This window comes from Rhineura floridana, chromosome 2, assembly GCF_030035675.1.
Source record: "Rhineura floridana isolate rRhiFlo1 chromosome 2, rRhiFlo1.hap2, whole genome shotgun sequence".
Taxonomy (NCBI): domain Eukaryota; kingdom Metazoa; phylum Chordata; class Lepidosauria; order Squamata; family Rhineuridae; genus Rhineura; species Rhineura floridana.
Genome location: NC_084481.1, coordinates 215,018,992 through 215,039,882, shown reverse-complemented (window position 1 = coordinate 215,039,882; position 20,891 = coordinate 215,018,992). Strand labels below are relative to the sequence as shown.

Genomic DNA, 20,891 nt, shown 5'->3' with positions numbered 1-20,891 from the left:
CAAAAAGTAACTTTTCCAAGCTCTGTTCAAATCTCACCTCAAGCACGAACTCGCTAACACAGCATATCAATTCCTCAGACTGAGAAGCCATGCCAGAATCCAAGGCTTTGTAGCTATGAAGTGGGGTTGGGGGGGTGGGGGGCATCTCAAACTAGGATTTCCAGCAGCCAGGCTCTGACATATCATCCACCAGCCCTCTGGGACCTTGGTAAACCTTCCACAGTAAGTTCTGTGGTTCAAGGGCACCACTGAGGCCAGAGGCTGGGAACTTGTGGACCTTCATATGTTATTGGACTCCAACTCTCATCAGCCAAAGCCAGCATGGCAAATGTTTAGGGGTGATGGGAGATGTAATATAACAACACCAGGGGGGCACACAGGTCCCTCATCCCTGATCTAGTCTGTAGTACCAGATGGCCTGAACTTTGTCAGCTGATCATCACACGCCAATCCTAGTTCAACAAGCCCTATGAAGCCCTGGACTCAGAGAAAGGGCCTTTTTGGCACGGTCCCCCATACTGTAACCTACTGGATGCTTGGGCACCCTCTACGCAATCCGTTCAGCAAAATACATTATTCCCCCAAGGATTTTATATATGTTTTTATAAAACATCAAAGTTTTAGCTGATAGTTTTTAATTATTGTTTATTGGGGTTGCTACTTTCACTAATGTATTAGGAAGAATTACGTACTACGTACAGGTTTGTATGATGGAGGGGTTTGGTTGTTTGATGTTGTTTTTGGGATGTTATTGTGTCTTACAAATTTTGCATTTGTGATTCTCAACGTGACACACAAATCCAGCAACAACAACAATGAAAATAACAATATTCTTGCTCCCTTTTTTTTCTGCCTTGGAGCATGACCCCGACTGACTTTGCACTTGCTTTTGTCCTGCATTTGCTGCCTCAGATCTCAATCCCACATGTGACTTTAACTATGTGCCTGCTTCTGGCCGCTCAGAGCTTGATCTGCCTTCTCTGAGACTCAACCATATTATGGACCATGCCTGTTGCCAGCATGGGAGGCACTTCTTCCCACGTCATTGAGGGAATATGAAAAGCTCTGGCCCGTGCCAGAGAGCCTGAGGCTTTTAACTGCAACAACATCGTCCTTCGTAGAAAACTGCACCACTCAAAGCACTGGGATTTCAGTCCATCACCTTCAGTTACAGTTATCGTGTTATAATGACAATGGAAAAGAAAGTATCAGAGAAAAACAACTGTGAATAGGTAGAGGAAAGCAAGGCAGGCAGGCAAAGACAGTATCAAGCTCCAGGCCAGTCAAACTGTCTCCTCCTCCTCCTCACACAGAGCCAACGGACACCAACTTCCCTGTGGAAAGTAAGGACAGAGCGAGGCAGGCAAAGACAGTATCAGGGCCTGCAATAGACAGACTATGCCATCCACATGGGGACAGCCAACACCAGCATCCCTGTGGAAAGGAGAGGGGGGAGCAAAGACAATCTCTGGGCTTACACCAGTCAGACTGCCTCATTATAGCAATGGCCTTGGGGGAAGGAACACCTGCTGCCAGCTCCTGCTCCAGTGAGGCTGGTTGTTTCGCTTTATTTTAAACACATGGTTCTTGACGTACCTGTTGTGTTGAATAAATGTTGTTAGCCCCTTTGAGGACTCTAGCCAAAAAGTGGGATATAAATAATACTAAACAAAAAAATAAATACAGTGGTACTACCTGTTTGCTTGCCAGGCAGAGACCAATAAGCAGTCAGACAATGGCAATCTGCTTCTCCTCCTTCCCACCACCATTGTTGTCTAGGCCAGAGAGAGAGGCGGGTGAAAAAGAGAGGCGGTGAAGAGGAGGAGCAGGTTCACGGTATTCTGGTCAGATTCTGCTCCTCCCCCCTCCGCCCCGGCTAAGATGTGGCCCTTAGCAGATGCTCAAGCACACCAAGCCCTTGATTACGCCAGCCCTTTAAGATGGGATCTTAGTTGCTCCCACAAAATTGAGAAGGAAAGGCATTCCAAACAGAGTGGGCCTTTCAAATTTTCCCAAGGGGATGCAAATAAGAAGTCAATCCATGGGCCCTTATGCCATGAAGGCTTGATTTAGAGGAAGGAACAATTCTACCAAGCCTGCATGAAAAAAGTAATGAAGAGAGAAAAGTTTGCTCACGAAGCCACGGCTGGAGGACATCAAAGTGAAGCTAATCAAATGCTGAAATAAGCTCGGAGAGAGGTGAATGAACGGTTCAGTGAAATAATGCTGTTGTAATCTGTACAGCTGACATCATGTTTTTCAAGTGAGAATGCACCCAATTTGGATTCCAGTAACAAGCTGGGTTGGTTTTGTTTGGTTTCTTTTACTGAAAGCATTACTGACATATCTGTAAATATCGCAGGAAGTTCAGGCAAGGCACAACACAGTAAGATAAGGAAACTAGGCTCAGGAACTCGGAGCCAAAAATACCTGTGTTGTTTCCAGCAACTGGAAGGCTCAAAAAGTAGGCCTTATAAGATGCCCGGGATTGAACCTGGCACATTTTGGATGCAAAGCATGCACTCTACCATTGAGCTATGGCTGTCCCTTCCCAGGGAGGATCATATGGACGACAGCATTCATGTAGGTATATGGGGATACCCACTACCCACCTCCTTTCCTGAATCACCCCTGTCTTCTCCTTCTCTTAAAAAAATGGAAAATGGTGGCGATCCCTGCAGTGAAATCCACTCTAGGTTAGATCAGGACCTAGCAGATGATTATCAATTATTTTGATCTTCCGTTAGAAAAGTGGTTCTTAACCTTCTTTGGGTGATGGACCCCTTTGAGAATCCACTGAAAGCTATGGACCCCCATAAATAAATAAATACAATTTATTTTATTGCACTGGGAATTGTGTGTGTGTGTGCCCAGTTCACAGATCCCTGAGGGCCACCTGTTAAGAACCCATGCTTTAGAAGCACAAAATGAGGGAGCTGGAGGTGGCCTCATAGGCAAAGTGGAGGAAATCCAGATCTAGATCATCCCCAACAGATGGCTGCTCAGCCTTTGTCTGAAGACTTCCAGTGAGGGACAGCCCCCCTTCCCCCACATTCCATTGATGAACTGCTTTTACCATTAAGAAGCATCTCTTAATGTTCAACTGTAATCTTTCCTCTTGTACCTTAAACCCGTCAGATCTAGTCCCATCCTTTGGGGCAGCAGAGTACAATTCTTTACTTTCTTCTTTGCCTGTCTTTCCAGTCTTTAGGTAGGAATACCCTGGTCATACTGAACAATACCTTACGGTTCAAGCATTTGTCTAGGACAGATCTGTGAACCCCCACCCTCCCCCTGTGCTCGAATCTTGGGGCCTTTTCCGCATCTTCTCTGTTCTTCCAGCTCAACACAGTAGAAAACAAGAGGATTTGTGGTGAACATCTTTGTGCTAGGTCAGCTCTGCCCATCATGTCCTTATTTCATGGGGTACAGAGACCATTCCAAATAGGACATGCAGAATGCAGAAAGCTGGTTCAGGTAAGAGCTTCAGCTATGGGGCAGTATATATATGTAATAAAATAAATAAATAAATAAATAAATAAACTTCTGTTTATCTATGTATTGCATTTTTACCCCTACCTTCCTTTTAAAAGCTCAGGGTACCTCCCTGCTCACTCTTATCGTCACAACAATTCTGAGGCTGAGAATTCACAGCTATCCCAAGGAGCTTCATGGCTGAATCCAGAGCTGACCCTAGGGGTACTGTTGTGCAGGTTCCAGTGCGTCTACACCTCTCTCTTCTGAAAATGGGGGCACACGACACTAGTCAAATCCTGCCCATTTTTACTGTAAAACCTGGTGGGATCAGCTTGAGTGCTTTTTTTTTTTTTTTTAAATCAGCTTCAAAGAGATTTTGCAACTGATAGGCAGATCAAACATTCCCTCTACAGGTGTGGTTAATGGAAACACTTTGCTGTAGGCAACTAGTGTATTCCCAGCCTAGGTCTCTGTGGTCTGTCCAACACTACATCCAACTATGTCGCACTTTCTCTTCTGTTAGGTCTCAATGTGCTTTCCACACTGAAGCAAAGCTCCAGTGCTGATTAGAACCATGCCATAGCAGAGACTGTACTGGTCAGTTGTGCACTGGCTGATGATGCAGAACCTATCACAGGGACGGGCACTGGTGTGGATGTGCCTTTCATTCTGCTTGCTGCTTGGTATAACACCACCCTTAAAATAGCTTAATAACCAATATAATAAAAAGGCATGGCGCTTCATGTAGGCTATGTAGAAAAACAAACCTGCATTACACTTGATGGTTTATGCACAGATTTAGGCTATACTGCAGCCAATTTTTTACTTAGTTCCAAATGTCCAGAAACCTCAGAAGCCACTGGGTACATTGCTTAAAGCACTGGGAATTTGGTCCATTAACTTCAGTTACAATTGGCATCACGTTATAATGACATGGAGAAAGAAAATATCAGAGAGATACAGCTGTAAGAAAGAAAATGAATAAGTGGTTTATCTGAAAAGAAAGTTTCAGTACATTAATCCTTTCCCACACGTAACTGCAAGCAAAGCAGGCCCATAAAGCTCATATACAGCAGTATAAAAGCTTGATTAACCTAGAAATGTGAATATTCCAAGGTAGGAGTTAATGGATTTTACATTCTGCATATGGAGCAATCCCTTACAGCTGCAATTATTAAAAATACATGCCGTGACAAAACTGAAAGAATTGATTATCACTGCATACACTGACAAATCCTCTAATTGTTTGTATGAACAGTGTTCTTTTTAGCTCATATTATACTGGGTCCTGAAAGAAGTCAGATAGCTTCCTACCTGTTTCTTTGGTGGAAGGATTTTCCACCCACACTTCAGCTTCAAACACCCACACATAACACTATAATTATAGGGATTCTATTAAGGGCCCACATAATATTAGCATGCTTACTAGCCATTCTTTAGCTCAACTTGCCACCAAGCCCCTCCAGCACATCATCCCCCACCCCAAGCCTACTGGCACATGCAAAGGGTTCAAAAGAAAGACAGGGGTTTCCTCTCACTTGCATATGGGCATGGAGAAGATAAGAGTGTGAGAAACGCCTGTTGTTTCGTTCCTTGATCAAGCAGTGCGGGAGGGGATATGGGCAACTGGGTATACTTCTTGTTTGGGGCACTTGCCCACGCTGAGTGGATTTCTGAACACCCAAAGTGCTACAAGTAAAAAGAGAATCAATGCTTAGCAGATGCTTCTACCAGGGCAGGGATGGAGAGAACAGAATTCTGTTCAGAACGCCCACCAGCCAGACATGGGGAGGCAACATTTACTGTTTCCTCGTCCCACTGCAGCCCTTTGTCCCATCTGAAACTCTGTTCTCGAGGATTGGTGGACCCTCTGGAACAGTGTGGGAGGTGGTGCTAGGGAACCTGAGGAAATCAGCAAAATTCACCTCTCCCCCTTCCCCGCTTTCACCAGTGGGATCCCTCTCCTGCAGCAGAGGGATGTTTGCGGACTGCAGCATTAATGCAATAGTCAAGCTGGCATAGAAGGAATTAATTTAAAAACCATAGGAAGTAAGTAAACAAACAATGGGAAGTTAGAAATGGCCTCCTGGAAAAATAGATTGATGAAGCAATTAAACACTTACATGGCAGCCCTTAACAATCTTGTTTGGAAGCAAGACCTATTGATTTCAGTACAATTGAAGACCAAACTAGACACAACAGTAAAGGTGTCTTTGCATCCAATGTGTCAGTTTCTTAAAAATGCAAATTGCATCAATTTTGGGGAGAGGGGCTGATAATCAACAGGATCAAAGTATATGGAGAGGGAATTTAATTTTTTTTCTGCCCTGCTACTGTTCTAAAGAAAATTCCTCTTCTGAAGCTGGAGGTTGCTTTGGGGAGAAATCCCCTATTGCCACTAAAGGGAGATTTCCTCCCAATGCAACTAGCTTCAACAAGAGGGATTTTCCTTGGAAACGCAACACTGAAGAAAACGTCAAGACTCCCCTTCCACGCCTGTTCTTTTAGTTATCAGTTCCCCAAGCACCCCCCTCCGAAAAAAGGCAATGCAATTTGCATTTTTAAAAATTGCATATAAGATCAAAAAAGCACTTAACATCACATATCGTTTGGCCCTAACTTTCAAGTTAAGGATGCAGAAGGTTTCTTCAGTCGCAACACTGGTCTGTTCAGCCAGTGACCCAACCATGTTAGCTTCTATCTGTGTGGGGGGCTGCTGGTGGGCTTGCATCTTGGCTGGGAGTAGATGGAGGTGCTGACTGTATGAACCAGCAAAGGGTTGGAGATGCCCATGCAAAGCTAACATCTTGAGAAGGCTTCTAGCACAGAATACCTTTTAAAACAATGCCTTAAGCCTTAGATATCTTAGCTAGTATCAAAACAGTATTTCACACACACCCAAAACACATATCTGTAATAATATTTACCTGTTTCAATATCTGTTAAGTGAAGCATAGAATCGAACCCTCCACTGAGAACACTTCTTCCACAGGGGGACCATTGGACTGCACGAACAGCACAGGTGTGGCAAGAGTATGTTTTTAAGCAACAGCCTCGATCCACAGCATCCCAAACCTGAAAGGAAAACAACTAAACTGTAAAAATATGGAATAACCAACTCCAGCTGGGATCAACAGGGAACAGCAATCCTCCAGATTATAACTCGCTCATCCCAGAGGATCTTGGGTTTGAATTGTTCCCTAAGATGATAGGTGAACACAGTTAAATCCAGAGTTTTTGGAGAATATATTCTGAGATATAACAATAGAACAAGGAATGGCAATTGGTATGCACACAAATCTTTTCTTTGCAGGATATCTTGCTCCAGTTTAAATATGAACCTAGTTTTACTTAAGTAGAGAGGAGAGTTCAGGTGGTACCAACCAATTTGCATAAATCTGAATCGAACAGCTCTCAAAAAGTGTTAAGAATTGGTATGGGAAGTATATAGGAATGCCCAAGGAAACTGATCTTTGAGAATTTCAATATGAACTGATCTTATCTGCACCTTCCACATGAGTGTACAGACTAGGGACATTGCTATCCATGGGATTTCATACTTTTCCACATGTTGCAATGCAGTTCTCAGTTAAAAAAAAACAAAACCCTGCCGAAATGCATTTTAAATGCATACTTTGAAATAAATTACATTTATAAATGCACATTTTAACAGAAAATATTTTCAAAATGTATGTATGAATTTTTGTACAGATATTTTTTTTAAAAAATGCAGATTAATGCAGAAAGAGGACAAAACAGGATTATGAATTAACTCATGCGAAACTGACACAGACCATTGTTACACATGTAGGTGTGAACACCCACATGCATGCATACCCACTTGGAACTCAAAAGCCACCCCTGAGACTATAGCAGAACCTTTTGCTGAAATTAAACCCGCATGTCACTCTTACATGTATATTACCTTACGCTGAACCCCAATGAAGTATACAAGAGAAAAATAAAGGTTGGTTTATTGAAAGAAGAAACAGGAAAAATGTAGCATTTTCAATGACAGTTAATACTAGCAGCGTCTAACTTAACCCAATCACTCATTCCTTAACATAACAGGTAGTATAAAACAGAGGCCCTATACCTAATTATATCCGAAGCTGGACTAAGTCATACAGAGAGAAAAAGAAAGACACTCAAGAGTTGGGGGTGAATATACCTTTCCTGAAGAATGTAGCTAGACTCTAGGTCAGAATGGGACTTCCATATCTAGCTCATGAGCCAAAGCTCCAACCTTACTGTAACCTTCACTAGACACAAAAGATCTCACTCTTCCTTAGTTCTCACATTTTCATGTAGCCCTAACGTTGTTCCTAGGGTGCGTTGTGTAAACTGGGAAAGTTGTTGGAGCCCTTACAGGTGCTGCCAACTCCCCGAAATACTAGGTTTAAATATACTTTGAATCTTCATTGAATGGAATGTAAATTTGGAGGGGTGTACTAGTGAGCGATTTGGTACATGAAAGAATATCCTGTGTCTTGATTGTTCTACCTGTCTGGACTTAAACCTTTACCTGTTGCCTCCAGAGAAACTGTATAAATGTAAGTTAAACTTATACCTTATCTTGTGTAGGTTTCGCTGACCTGAGCTTTACCCTGGGCACAGGAACATTGTTTAGTTCAAGGGATTATTTCTGAGCAAACTTGAAATTTGGAACCTTCCTTATTACTTGTTAACTCTGTTGGTGTGTCTTTCTGAGATCAGCAACTCCTTTTCTGACCCTTCTGTAGTTTGGGGTCAACATGAGCCCTGTACTACAGAGGTCACCCAAACTATAGATTCTTATGTCCTGATCCACTGAGATGAATCTAATAAAAATCCTATTTTATGCACACCTCCTTACACCATAAACAGACTGAACCTTCCCTAAAAGTATACATCTATATTGTTTCAGCAGGAAAGAAAGACCTAATTAAGAGATGGGGAGCCTGAGGCCCTCCAGATGTTGCTGAACTACAACTCCCATTATCTCTAACCATTGGCCATTCTGGCTGGGGTTGATAGGAGTCCAACAACATCTGGAGGGCCACAGGTTCCCCTGCCCCTCATACAAAAAGAAACATTTTCAGAAAGGTGGAAAATAATAAGAGATTTAATTTCTACAATATTTGAACAGACAGTAGGAATTACAATGTGTAATTATACTTTGGGTTTCAGGATAATCAAGATCTCTTATTAATCAAACACTATCTGTTTTATATTCATTATTTTTAGCACATTTTGATAATTTTATCTTCAAAATTTGTCAGAAAAGTAATATCCAGCCAACATGCTAATGGGTCTGTTTATGAGACATTATGTTGATTTACTTCTTTGTATTAGATTGTAATGCTAACATCCCATGGCAATGAAAATGTTGGAATAACATGCTGGATTACTATTTTGCACTTTTTTATCACTTTTGGCTAATTAGCTTTCAAGCAGCGAACTACAATTATTTTTTCAGGCCACTTTAATCTTATTAGCAAAGTTAGCATATAAATTAGTGTTCCAGTTCCTGAGTTAGTGTGAACCAATCTCCCCTAATCTGGTGCTCTCCAAATATCTTGGATTCCAGCTCTCATCAGCCTCAAGCAGCTGTGCTGGCTGGAACTGATGGGAATCCTAGCTTAAAACATTTGTAGGGCGCCAGGTTGTGGGAGACAAGATGTGTTATCCAAACACTGAAATGTATTGGCCAACAGCAATTTATGTGATCCTGGTGGCTTGAGAGGTGGGATTAACCATAGAAATTGGTACCACTCAAATCTCTGAATGCCCAGATCATGTCTTATTTTTTATCTCTGGGGAATGCCAGGAGTGCTTATGTTGAGCAAGAAATAAAGTTGCATGACCTGGCTGCATTGACTACATGTAGTCTCATTGAATCAACAAAACTACGGTTTAAGCTCACCACTTACAATTAAGTAATTTTATTTTAAGACACAAAAGTCATTCTTTGACATGGTAACTGATGGTCCTTTGCTTAATGTAGTCTATTTCTTTGCATTCAAAAAGATGCTCTGATGAGCAATCAGTTATTGAAAAATCAAACTATACTATATTGACAGCGAGACTTGCCTTAAAACTATTCTCAGTTTGTCCTATCAGCAGAGGAGCGTTAAAAATTCTCTTGGAGATAACTCTTCAGAAAGATTAGATGATCCTGTCACATTTTACTAGACTAATAAAGAGTAAATCACATCCACATGGAATTTGGAAAAGGGAATTTTTTGAGAAAGCTGATGACTGAGTCAATTTGAAAAAGATAGGCTACAACTTACTTAGAGATCTTCTCCAGTGTGTTTAAATGATTGAAAGGCAATTTTCACAATGAGAGAGAGAGAGAGAGAGAGAGAGAGAGAGAGAGAGAGAGAGAGAGAGAGAGAGAGAGAGAGAAAGCGCAGATGCACGAGACAAAGAGAGAGGTTGTGCTGCACATTTTTCTCCACTGTTTGGAAGGAGACAGGCAAGTATCCATAAAAGACTGATCATAGCAAAAAGTCACAAAAATTTCATCTTTTTCACCCAACACCCAGCCCCTTGGGGATTCAACCCCAAACCTGCAAGCAGGTGCCAATGGGATACTAGGAGCGCATGAGGTGCTCTCTGCAGAGCACATAAGATGTCTTCAATCCTTGCTAATTTTTCACACCTGGAAACTTGATTGCTCCTTCTCCTTTGCCAAGGGATGGGGTTGTACTGCCCCCTGAGACAACCAGTAGGAACATCCATTCATACCTGCATGTTATCTGTCCACTCTGACAGCTCTTTCTGCACCCAGCCTCTCCTCTGTACCCAGCTGCCTTGCTTCCTCTTTTGGAGCCAGCAGAAGCTATACCCGAGGTTAGCTATATCTGTTCCCTTCCTGAGCCAGTGCCACTGACAAAGAAGAATATCATTTTCAGGACTCATCAGCTGCAGCACTGCAGGGGATGACATGTTACATCTCCCAGCTATGCTGGCCCCTACAGACAAGGCTTTATATCAGCCATCCCCAACCTGTTTTGGGGATGGCTGATATAAAGAAATGTTTTTTCTTTTCTTTTAATAATGTTATTTGTTATTTAATTTTGAGAATTGCATTACTGTACTTGATGTATTATGATGTGTTGTTATATTCGTGTTTTTGTAAGCTGCCTTGAGGGTCTTTTGGCCATAAGGCGGGGTATAAATTTAATAAATGAATACATACATAAATAAACCTGGTGTCCTCCAGATGTTGTTAAACCACAACTCCTATCATCCCTGAACATTGCTGGCTGGGGCTGATGAGAATTGGGAGTCCAACAGGTTGGAGAAGGCTGGTGTACAACAATATGTCTGACACCAATATATTTTGAGGGCTAAACTATCATACTCCATACTCTTAGAATAGTTTGCATAGTGTTAGCCTTAGAGACAACTGAGCAATAACCGAGTTCTCTTTTCCCCCCCCAGAGTTAAATGTAATCAATATTGTTTGTGATTGCCAAAGAGATTAGATGAAAGCAATCCTTAAGAAACCAATTATATTGATAAAGGTATATAGCAAAAAATATAGTAGAAAGGAATGCCAAGAGGCAAATGTGTTGCTCAGAATCTAAACAAGATTCACACTTATCAATGGGCCACAAGCAGAGGCCCCTGGGTTAAAAGGGAGTCAGATAATGATTGCAACTGACACTGGCTTCAGTTTTGTGCCCATTTAAAATCAGAGAGACAACACATGCATGACCATATTTAGAATCTTGATATGAAACTGGTATAGTGGTTAAAGTTTCAGAAGTAAGATTGGGAAGACCCAGGTTCCAATCCCTACTAAGTCAATAAGCTCACTGGATGACCTTGGGCCACACACTATCGCTCAGCCTAACCTACCACACCAGGTTGTTGTGAGGATAAAATGTGGGAGAACCATGCACACAATCTTGAACTCCTTGTAGGAAAGGCAGCACATAAATGTAATAAATTTATATATGGGCAATAAAATTGGATTGAACTTATGTAGTATAAGGCAGCTTTCTATGTTCCTTAGTCAGTCCATCGACCTCAGAATTGTTTACACTGACTGGCAGTGGCTCTCAAGGATTTCAGACGTGGTTGCTTCCCAGTCCTACATGGAGATGCTGGGAATTGAACTTGGGACCTTCTGCACACAAAGCACATGTTCTGCCACTGAGCTATGGCCCTTCCTCTACTGGAGGACAATGTCCTCTGCTGTTACCAACACAATTCCCATGGGTTGAGCTGATTTTTGCTGCATGTATCTAGTTCATATCAACCCACAAGTTAAAGAGTCACAAACCTGTGTTGCTCAAGCATCACCTTGTATTTGAAAAAAGACAGAAGAACAGTTGTAGTGAACTTACGTTTGATCCAAAATCACCAATTAGAGGATAAGCACACTTTTTCCCCTTTAACTATGTCTCACATAAACTTCCTGCTCCAAACAAACTGTGGTGGCATCAATTAGCTCTATCTCTCATTTAAATCTGCACCGAGGTTAGCTGTAGAAACCCTGTCCAAGTGCCTGGAGTCGGTGAGTGGCTGGATGGGAAGGAATAAACTGAAGCTGAACCCTGACAAAACCGAGGTACTGTTTGTGGGAGACAAGGGAAGGCTGGGGGATATGGACCTGGTGCTCAATGGGGTACGATTGCCCCTGAAAGACCAGGTCCGCAGCCTGGGGGTCATTCTTGACTCCCAGCTGACCATGGAAGCTCAAGTCTCGGCTGTGAGCCGGGCGGCGCTGTATCAACTCCATCTGATACGGAGGCTGCACCCCTACCTTCCCAACCATCTGCTCCCACCGGTAGTACATGCCCTTGTCACCTCTCGCCTAGATTACTGTAATGCGCTCTACGTGGGGCTACCCTTGAAAACGGTCCGGAAGCTGCAACTGGTACAGAATGCGGCGGCTCGTCTGATTAAAGGCAGCCGCCGGCAAGATCACATCACTCCAGTGCTGAAGGAGTTGCACTGGCTACTGGTTGTTTACCGGGCCCAATTCAAGGTGTTGGTTTTGACCTTTAAAACCCTATACGGTTTTAGCCCAGTCTATCTGAAGGAGCGCCTCCAGCATCGTCAGGGATGCCGCTCAACAAGATCAGCCTCAGAAGACCTTCTCTCGATCCCACCGGTTAAAACAGATAGACTGGTGAGGACTAGAGAGAGGGCTTTTTCAATAGTGGCCCCCACCCTGTGGAACTCTCTCCCAAATGATTTCCGCCATGCCCCTTCTATGATGAGCTTCCGCCGGGCCTTGAAGACCTGGCTCTTCAGGCAGGCTTTTGGGGTGGGTTAGGTTTTTATTGTTATGGTTTTAAATGTTAACGTTTTAATGTATTGTTTTTATCTTGTACGTCACCCAGAGTGGCTGGACATCCAGCCAGATGGGCGACTAATAAATTTAATATTATTATTATATTATTATTATTATTATAGATGCCCGTCTCCAGGACATACACTTCCTCCCTCTTCCATGAGATTTTCCCTTCCCTTCACTTGGTTCAACACTTACATGTTCACAGACACAAATGCCTCCTCTTGGGTGCACACCTTAACATGGTGAAGGGGTTTGAGAGTGCAGAAGAAGCTCATAGCAATGCCGTCAGGAGTCTAGATAAAGAGGCTAGACTCCTAGCAGGGGTACCCAAGGCGGAATGGTCAAAGCTGAGAAACCAGACTAAGATGCATCCAAACTCAGAAGAAGGCAATGGTAAACCACCTCTGAATACCTCTTACCATGAAAACCCTATGGACAGAGTATCCAAAATGCAACACAAGATAATGCTGAAAGATGAGACCCCCAGATCAGATGGCACTCAATGAGCTACCGGGGAAGAACAACAGACAAGTACAAGCAACACTGTGAGTAATGAAGCCACTGGGTCAAAGCCAAATGGAAGTCCAGAGGCTGATGTGCACAGATGCGAAAGGAGAGTCCGGAGTTGTACAAAGTATGCAATGTGAGAAGCATGAACCAGGGAAAGTTAGATATTGTCAAGCAAGAAATGGAACATATCAACATTACAATACTTGGCATAAGTGAATTAAAATGGACGGGAATGGGACATATTCAGACAGGCAACTACAAAATATTTTATGCAGGAAATGAGAAATTAAGAAGAAACAGGGTTGTTTTAATAGTGAGTAGTGATGTAGCAAAAGCAATTAGGAGCCATCATGCAAAGTCTGAGCGAGTGATATCAATGAGATTAAACAGGAAATCTATTAACATAACCATCATCCAAATCTACATTCCAACGGCAAACGCAGAAGAAGAGGAATTGGAGAGATTTTACGCAGAACTACAGGAAGAAATTGATCACACACCAAAACAAGATGTTCTGATAATCATGGGGGACTAGAATGCAAAAGTAGGAAACAGAGAAGAACTAGAAATTGTGGGGAAATGGGGCTTAGGAGATAGAAATGAAGCAGGAGAAAGACTTAAATAAATTCTGTGAAGCCAATAATTTGTTTCTTGCAAACACATTTTTTGAGCAACCGAAAAGATGACTGTACATGTGGACATCACCAAATGGTCAATACAGGAATCAAATTGATAACTGGTAACAGAAGATGGAGAAGTTCCATACTTTCTGCAAAAACAAGACCACAAGCAGACTGCGGTACAGATCTTGAACTGGTCATATCTAAACTCAGAGTAAAGCTGAAGAACAACAACAAAGCAATCATAATGCCAAAATACAATTTAAATAACATCCCAGAAGAATATAAAGATCAAATAAGGAATATATTTGAGGCTTTAAACTTAGTTGACAGAGAACCAGAAGAACTGTAGAACGAAGTCAGAGACATTATCAGGGAAGGACGCAAAAAGACAATACCTCAAGTTAAAATGAGAGAAAGACCTCAATGGATGACTGAAGAAACTCTTAAAATGGTTAAAGAGAGAAGGAAAGCAAAAGCAGGATAAGAGAGAAACACGGTCAGAACCCTAAATGTGACAATACAGCGACTAGTACATAGGGACAAAGAGAACTATTACAATAGGTATTATAAAGAAATAGAAGAGGACAACAAAAAAGGCAGAACAAGAGCACTATTCCAAAAGACTTGAGAAATGAAAGGGAAATTTAAACCAAGAGTAGGGATGTCGAATAATCAACAGGGGAACACACTGACTGATTGAGATAAAATAAAAGGAAGATGGAAGCAATACACTGAAGAACTCTATAAAAGAGATGCCAGGATGACAGATTCATTCACAGAGGAACCGTATGATGAAGAGCCAGAAATTTTAGAATGTGAGGTGAAAGCTGCTCTTAAAATACTTGGAAGAAACAAATCACCAGGAACAGATGGCATACCAATGGAGTTGATACAAGTTACTGAGACTGAATCTGTCCACATTTTGACAAACATATGTCAACAAATATGGAAAACAATGGCCCACAGATTGGAGGCATTCAATATACAGCCCAATTCCAAAGAAGGGGGATCCCAGGGAATGCAGTAATTATCGAACTATTGCCTTAATATCCCATGCAAGTAAAGAAATGCTCAAGATTCTACAACAAAGGCTCTTATCATATATGGAGCGAGAAATGCCAGTTGTACAAGCTGGCTTTAGAAAGGGAAGAGGTACCACAGATCATATTGGAAACATACGTTGGATAATGGAACGGACCAAGGAATTTCAGAAGGAAATCACCCTGTGCTTTATAGATTACAGCAAAGCCTTTGACTGTGTAGATCATTTATTATTTAATTATTTATTCTTTGATTTATATCCCTCCCTTCCTCCCAGCAGGAGCCTAAGGCGGCAAACAGAAATGCTAAAAACACTTTAAAACATCATAAAAAGACCTTAAAATACATTAAAACAAAATGTTTTAAAAGATCTTTTTAAAAAAGGGTTAAAAACATATTATTAAAGAAAACATATTAAAAGCAATTCTAACACAGACACAGACTGGGATACGTCTCAACTTAAAAGGCTTGTTGAAAGAGGAAAGTCTTCAAAAGGTGCCGAAAAGATAGCAGAGATGGCGCCTGCCTAATATTTAAGGGGAGGGAATTCCACAGGGTAGGTGCCGCCACACTAAAGGTTCGTTTCCTATATTGTGCAGAATGAACCTCCTGATAAGATGGTATCTGCAGGAGGCCCTCACCTGCAGAACGCAGTGATCGACTGGGTATATAAGGGGTAAGGTGGTCTTTCAGGTATCCTGGTCCCGAGCTGTATACGGCTTTGTACACCAAAACTAGAACCTTGAACTTGGCCCGGTAGCAAATGGGCAGCCAGTTCAGATTATGAAAAACTATGGAATGCTTTCAAAAAAATGGGGGTGCCATAGCATCTGATTGTCCTGATGTGCAACCTATAGTCTGGACAAGAGGCTACTGTAAAGACAGAATATGGAGAAACCGACTGGTTCCCCATCGGAAAGGGTGTGACACAGGGGTGTATTTTATCACCCTATTTGTTTATATGCAGAACATATCATACAGACAGTGGGATTGGACCAAGATAAAGGAGGTGTGAAAATTGGAGGGAGCAGCATCAGTAATTTAAGATACACAATCTCTATGTATGGATGTGAAAGTTGGACAGTGAAAAAAGTGGATAAGAGAAATATCAATTCATTTGAAATGCAGTGTTGGAGGAGAGCTTTGCAAATTCAATTCACTCCATATATCAACGTAAACCAACAACTGCACTGGAACACAAGAAAAGTATTTTAGTGCGTTTTTTTATTCCTAACTTTTTTTGGGGGGGATTGTTGCTCATCGAATGGTTTTAGTTGCCATTTTGAATGTTTTATTGTTTCTAGATTTGTGGTTTTTAATAATGTTGAGACCTTGTGGAATTGTAAAACAGGATATGAATGCTTTAATAACTCTCAGCAACAGAAAATCATCAATGGCTACTGAGGCACAGGTAACAAACCTCAGTGAAATCTGCTAGGAGAAAGGGTTTCTTAGCAAAAACATTTGAGATGGCTTACTAAAGACTATTTTGTTAAATAAATAAACAAACGTCTAGAGAGCCCAACTTCAAGTTTTTCACATTGTTCCAGACCAGTGAGCAATTTGTCACACTGCTAATTATCTATACCACAGAAGCAGGCTAAAACTTCTGCAAAGCATCAAAAACCCAATTATTCAGATATTGCATTGCTGCACAATTTATATATGTGGAGGCCATTTTCTATTATTTCTATTTAAATTTACATTAAAATACATATGTTTTTAAAAAACTGTCTCTCAAAATAAATGTTTATAAATGTATTTTCACTCAAAATATGAATTTCTAAATGCATTCTGTATGCTTTTAGAGCCAAGACACTCATTGGAACATTCGGGAAGTATGAAACTCAGCAGACAAAAATTCTGATCTGCACATCAGTCTGCAAGGTTTGGAACATATCAATTCGTATCAGAATTCAAAAAGAACATATTCACAGAATCATAGAATAGTAGAGTTGGAAGGGGCCTATAAGGCCATCAAGTCCAACCCCCTGCGCAATGCAGGAATCCAAATGAAAGCATTCCCGACAGACGGCTGTCCAGCTGCCTCTTGAAGGCCTCCAGTGTCGGAGAGCCCACTACCTCTCTAGGTAATTGGTTCCATTGTAGTATGGCTCTAACAGTTAGGAAGTTTTTCCTGATGTCCAGTGGAAATCTGGCTTCCTGCAACTTGAGCCCATTATTCCGTGTCCTGCACTCTGGGACGACCGAGAAGAGATCCCGGCCCTCCTCTATGTGACAACCTTTCATGTACTTGAAGAGTGCTATCCTATCTCCCTTCAGTCTTCTCTTCTCCATTCTAAACATGCCCAGTTCTTTCAGTCTCTCTTCATAGGGCTTTGTATCCAGTCCTCTGATCATCCTTGTTGCCCTCCTCTGAACCTGTTCCAGTTTGTCTGCATCCTCCTTGAAGTGCAGAGACCAGAACTGGATGCAGTATTCAAGATGAGGCCGAACCAGTGCTGAATAGGGGGCAACTAATACTTCATGTGCTTTGGAAACTATACGTCTGTTAATGCAGCCTAATACAGCGTTTGCCTTTTTCGCAGCCACATCACACTGTTGGCTCATATTCAGCTTGTGATCAACGACAATGCCAAGATCCTTCTCGCATGTCGTATTGCTGAGCCAAGTATCCCCCATCTTATAACTGTGCATTTGGTTTCTTTTTTCTAAGTGTAGAACTTTGCATTTATCTCTGTCGAATTTCCTTCTGTTGTTTTCAGCCCAATGCTCCAGCCTATCAAGGTCCCTTTGAATTTTGTTTCTGTCTTCCACGGTATTAGCTATGCCCCCCAATTTTGTATCATCTGCAAATTTGATAAGCATGCTCCTCATCCAAGTCGTTAATAAAAATGTTGAAGAGCACTGGGCCCAGGACCGAGCCCTGTGGTACCCCACTAGTTACTTCTGCCCAGTTTGAGAAGGAACCGTTGTAAGCATTCTTCAACCACCCCTAGACTGCTCACCGTATTAAGACTTTCAATGAAATTGTTTCTGCTGCCTTTTTATGGGATTTATTTATTTTGTATCCCGCCCTTCCTCCCAGCAGGAGCCCAGGGTGGCAAACAAAGCACTAAAACACTTTAAAACATCATAAAAACAGATCTTAAAATACATTAAAACAAAACAGCATTAAAAACATTATAAAAACAACTTTAAAAAAGGGTTAAAAACATTATTAAAAAACATATTAAACAATTCTGACACAGATGCAGTTAAAGGGGTTTATTAAAATTGTAGCTAAAAAGCTTGGGAAAATGAGAAGGACTTCGCCTGGGGCCAAATAGACAATAAGGTCAGCAGTGGCACCAGCTGAATCTCTCTGGGGAAAGCATCCACAACTGGAGAGCCACCACTGAGAGGGCCCTCTCTCACACTTCAGACAGAGGACACACCCACAGAGGACCCTCTACTGAAGATCTTAACGTAAGGGTGGGTGCATGGAGACGGGCAGTCCTTCCAATACCTTGGTCCTAAGCAGTGATATGTGTGACATGGGGAGAGTACCAAGGGAGTACAGAGAGGCTGAGAGGGCCACATTTGGCCCCGAGGCTGAGGTTCCCCACCCTTTCTCTTCACTGAGGCATTTTAATTCCTGTTAATTCTAAATTATTATCTTTTGATTTTAGACTGTACAGTTTTGTGTACAGTTTTGTGTTATTTTTATTGTATTTTTAATGTTCACCGCCCAGAGAGCTGTTGCTAGTCGGGCGGTATATAAGCTTAATTAAATAAAATAAATAAATAAATAAACCACCCGCATTTAAACTAGTTTGTGACACTTTCCAGATCAAGACCAAGGACCAGGCGATTTCTGCTAAAAATACTCCATTTCTGAAATGTGACTGTTTCACGTTTTGTTTTTAGTTTAAGCACTGGACTGCACACATTCCAACTGTCCCTATTCATTTATTTTTAAAAGGTCTTGGCTGCCTGCCATCAATTCCAACCCTTCCAAAGCAATTCACTATAAAATAATACAAATTAAGCAATTCAGTACTGTCAATAAATGACTAAAAACAATATTAAAAGGACAATTAATATCAACATTCATTTTAAAATGAGCCTGTAATAAAATAGCAGCTAAACACTGAAGTAAAAAAACATAAACAGAACCAGCACACCAGAATTTTTTTAAAAAATCCATTAAATGCCAATGAGAAAAAAATTGGTGTTCACCTGCCACGAAAAAACAACAACAAAAAGTGTCTCTGGGGAGGAGCACTGGAAAGGCCTACTAGACTTCTGAAGGAAGCAGCACTGGGCGTATGGATGCCGATGCATATTTATTTATTAGGTAGAGACCCAGTTCCTGCAACCTGACCCTTGTAACTCATCATTCCTATTTTTGCCGTGGGGGACAGCCTTATATTAAAAAATAATGTTAAGTTGTAAAGAAAGAGTAGTCATTCCTCACAGGGCTGTGGAGTCGGTACGTCAAACCTTCAACTCCAACTCCTCTATTTTTCTACTGCCCGACTCCGACTCCTTCATAAATGGCAAGTGCATATTAATTTATTAATATTAAGATGCAAAACATTGCAGGAAAAAGGATGGATGTCTTTTTAAGACAAGGTCTTCAATGCTGAATTTATTTCCTAGACATTTTTTTTTCTTAATAATGTTATTTGTTATTTAGTTTAATTTTTGTACATTGTATTGCTTTCACTGATGTATTTTTATACTTGTTTATTTTTCTTTGTAAGCCGCCTTGAGGGCCTTTGGCAGAAAGGCAGGGTATAAATATTTTTTTAAAAAAATATTAAAATATTAATTTTATTTTGAAGCCAGAGTCGGAGTCGGTACATTTCTACCGACTCCAACTCCACCCAATATTGCTGCCGATTCCGACTCCATGACTCTGACTCCACAGCCCTGATTCCTCAGGTCCTTCCCATGGTCTCTAGAAGTTGAGCCTTATAAAAGTTAAATCAGGAGTTGCTAACTTTTCAGGGCCCCACAGGCACATTTGCTCACCAGAGAAACTACACACTTGTCGAAGATTCTTCTCTCCCCAGCTGTAACTCCCCTGAAATAGTCTTTTACACCACAATTAGGCTTGGAAAAAGTATTTTGGCTAACAAAGACTTCTTTAAGTGAAGGGGATGGAATCCTGCCAGTGCCAGGGAAAGCATCTGAGGGTGCATGCATGCCAGTGGGCACCATGCTGGTGACCCGTGAGTTAAATCATTCGAACATAAATGTGTGCAAACACTAGGGCTGCCATGCAGCCTGCCATTTCATGCACGGCAAGTGCCAGAATATATTTTGAGCAACTGAAAACATATCACAGGACAGTATCTTTAACCCAAAACAACACCTGTTTAAATTCTAAATCATTTTAGGATAGGATAGATGATATTTAGGCAGCATAAATAATTGTAGCAGATGGGGGGGATGAACTTCAGAAATGTGTAACAGCAAAGGGGTGGGGAGCAAGGTCAAATATTGTTACTTAATGAGAGAATTGAGGAGTTACAAGTATGTCCCTATTTTCCAAATACTGGAGAGTGTAAGGTTGCCATGGCAGCAAGCACACAGAAAAGACTGTAATAGTCATTTTAATGAAGTGCCTACAATGCAGCTTGTAATATTTATTTTCTATGTAGTTTTTGGTTCATCTAATCTAATGGAAGGTTATGTCACCACTAAATGTAGCCCGGGGGTCCCCAACATGGAGCCTATGAGTGCAATGGCACCTCTGAGGTCTTCTCCTGGCGTCCATGAAGCCTCCAAGCTCCCCCCAACTCACTGCCCCCTTGGGTTCCAAAATGAATTTTAATAAACTTTTCAAATTATTGGAACGTGAGGAGACTGGTCAATCAGAGCAGGTGAACACTAGAAACAACAAAGCCAAAATTATTAAGACTGCTCAAGACCGAACACCCTTGCACCCTAGCCCTGAAGCTTTGCCTATAGGTGATATTGCAACACCTTCC

At 41.5% G+C, this 20,891-nt stretch overlaps 1 protein-coding gene across 3 annotated transcripts in view; it reads right to left on the bottom strand.

Moving 5' to 3' along the window:
* The window catches only part of WDR25 (WD repeat domain 25), a 141,106-nt gene that overhangs the window by 50,480 nt on the left and 69,735 nt on the right, over nucleotides 1–20,891 (bottom strand). For all 3 annotated transcript variants that reach the window (XM_061612150.1, XM_061612151.1, XM_061612152.1), the window contains exon 3: nucleotides 6,405–6,552. In XM_061612150.1, coding sequence (XP_061468134.1) covers nucleotides 6,405–6,552 — 148 coding nt within the window. The remainder of the gene's footprint in view (nucleotides 1–6,404; nucleotides 6,553–20,891) is intronic.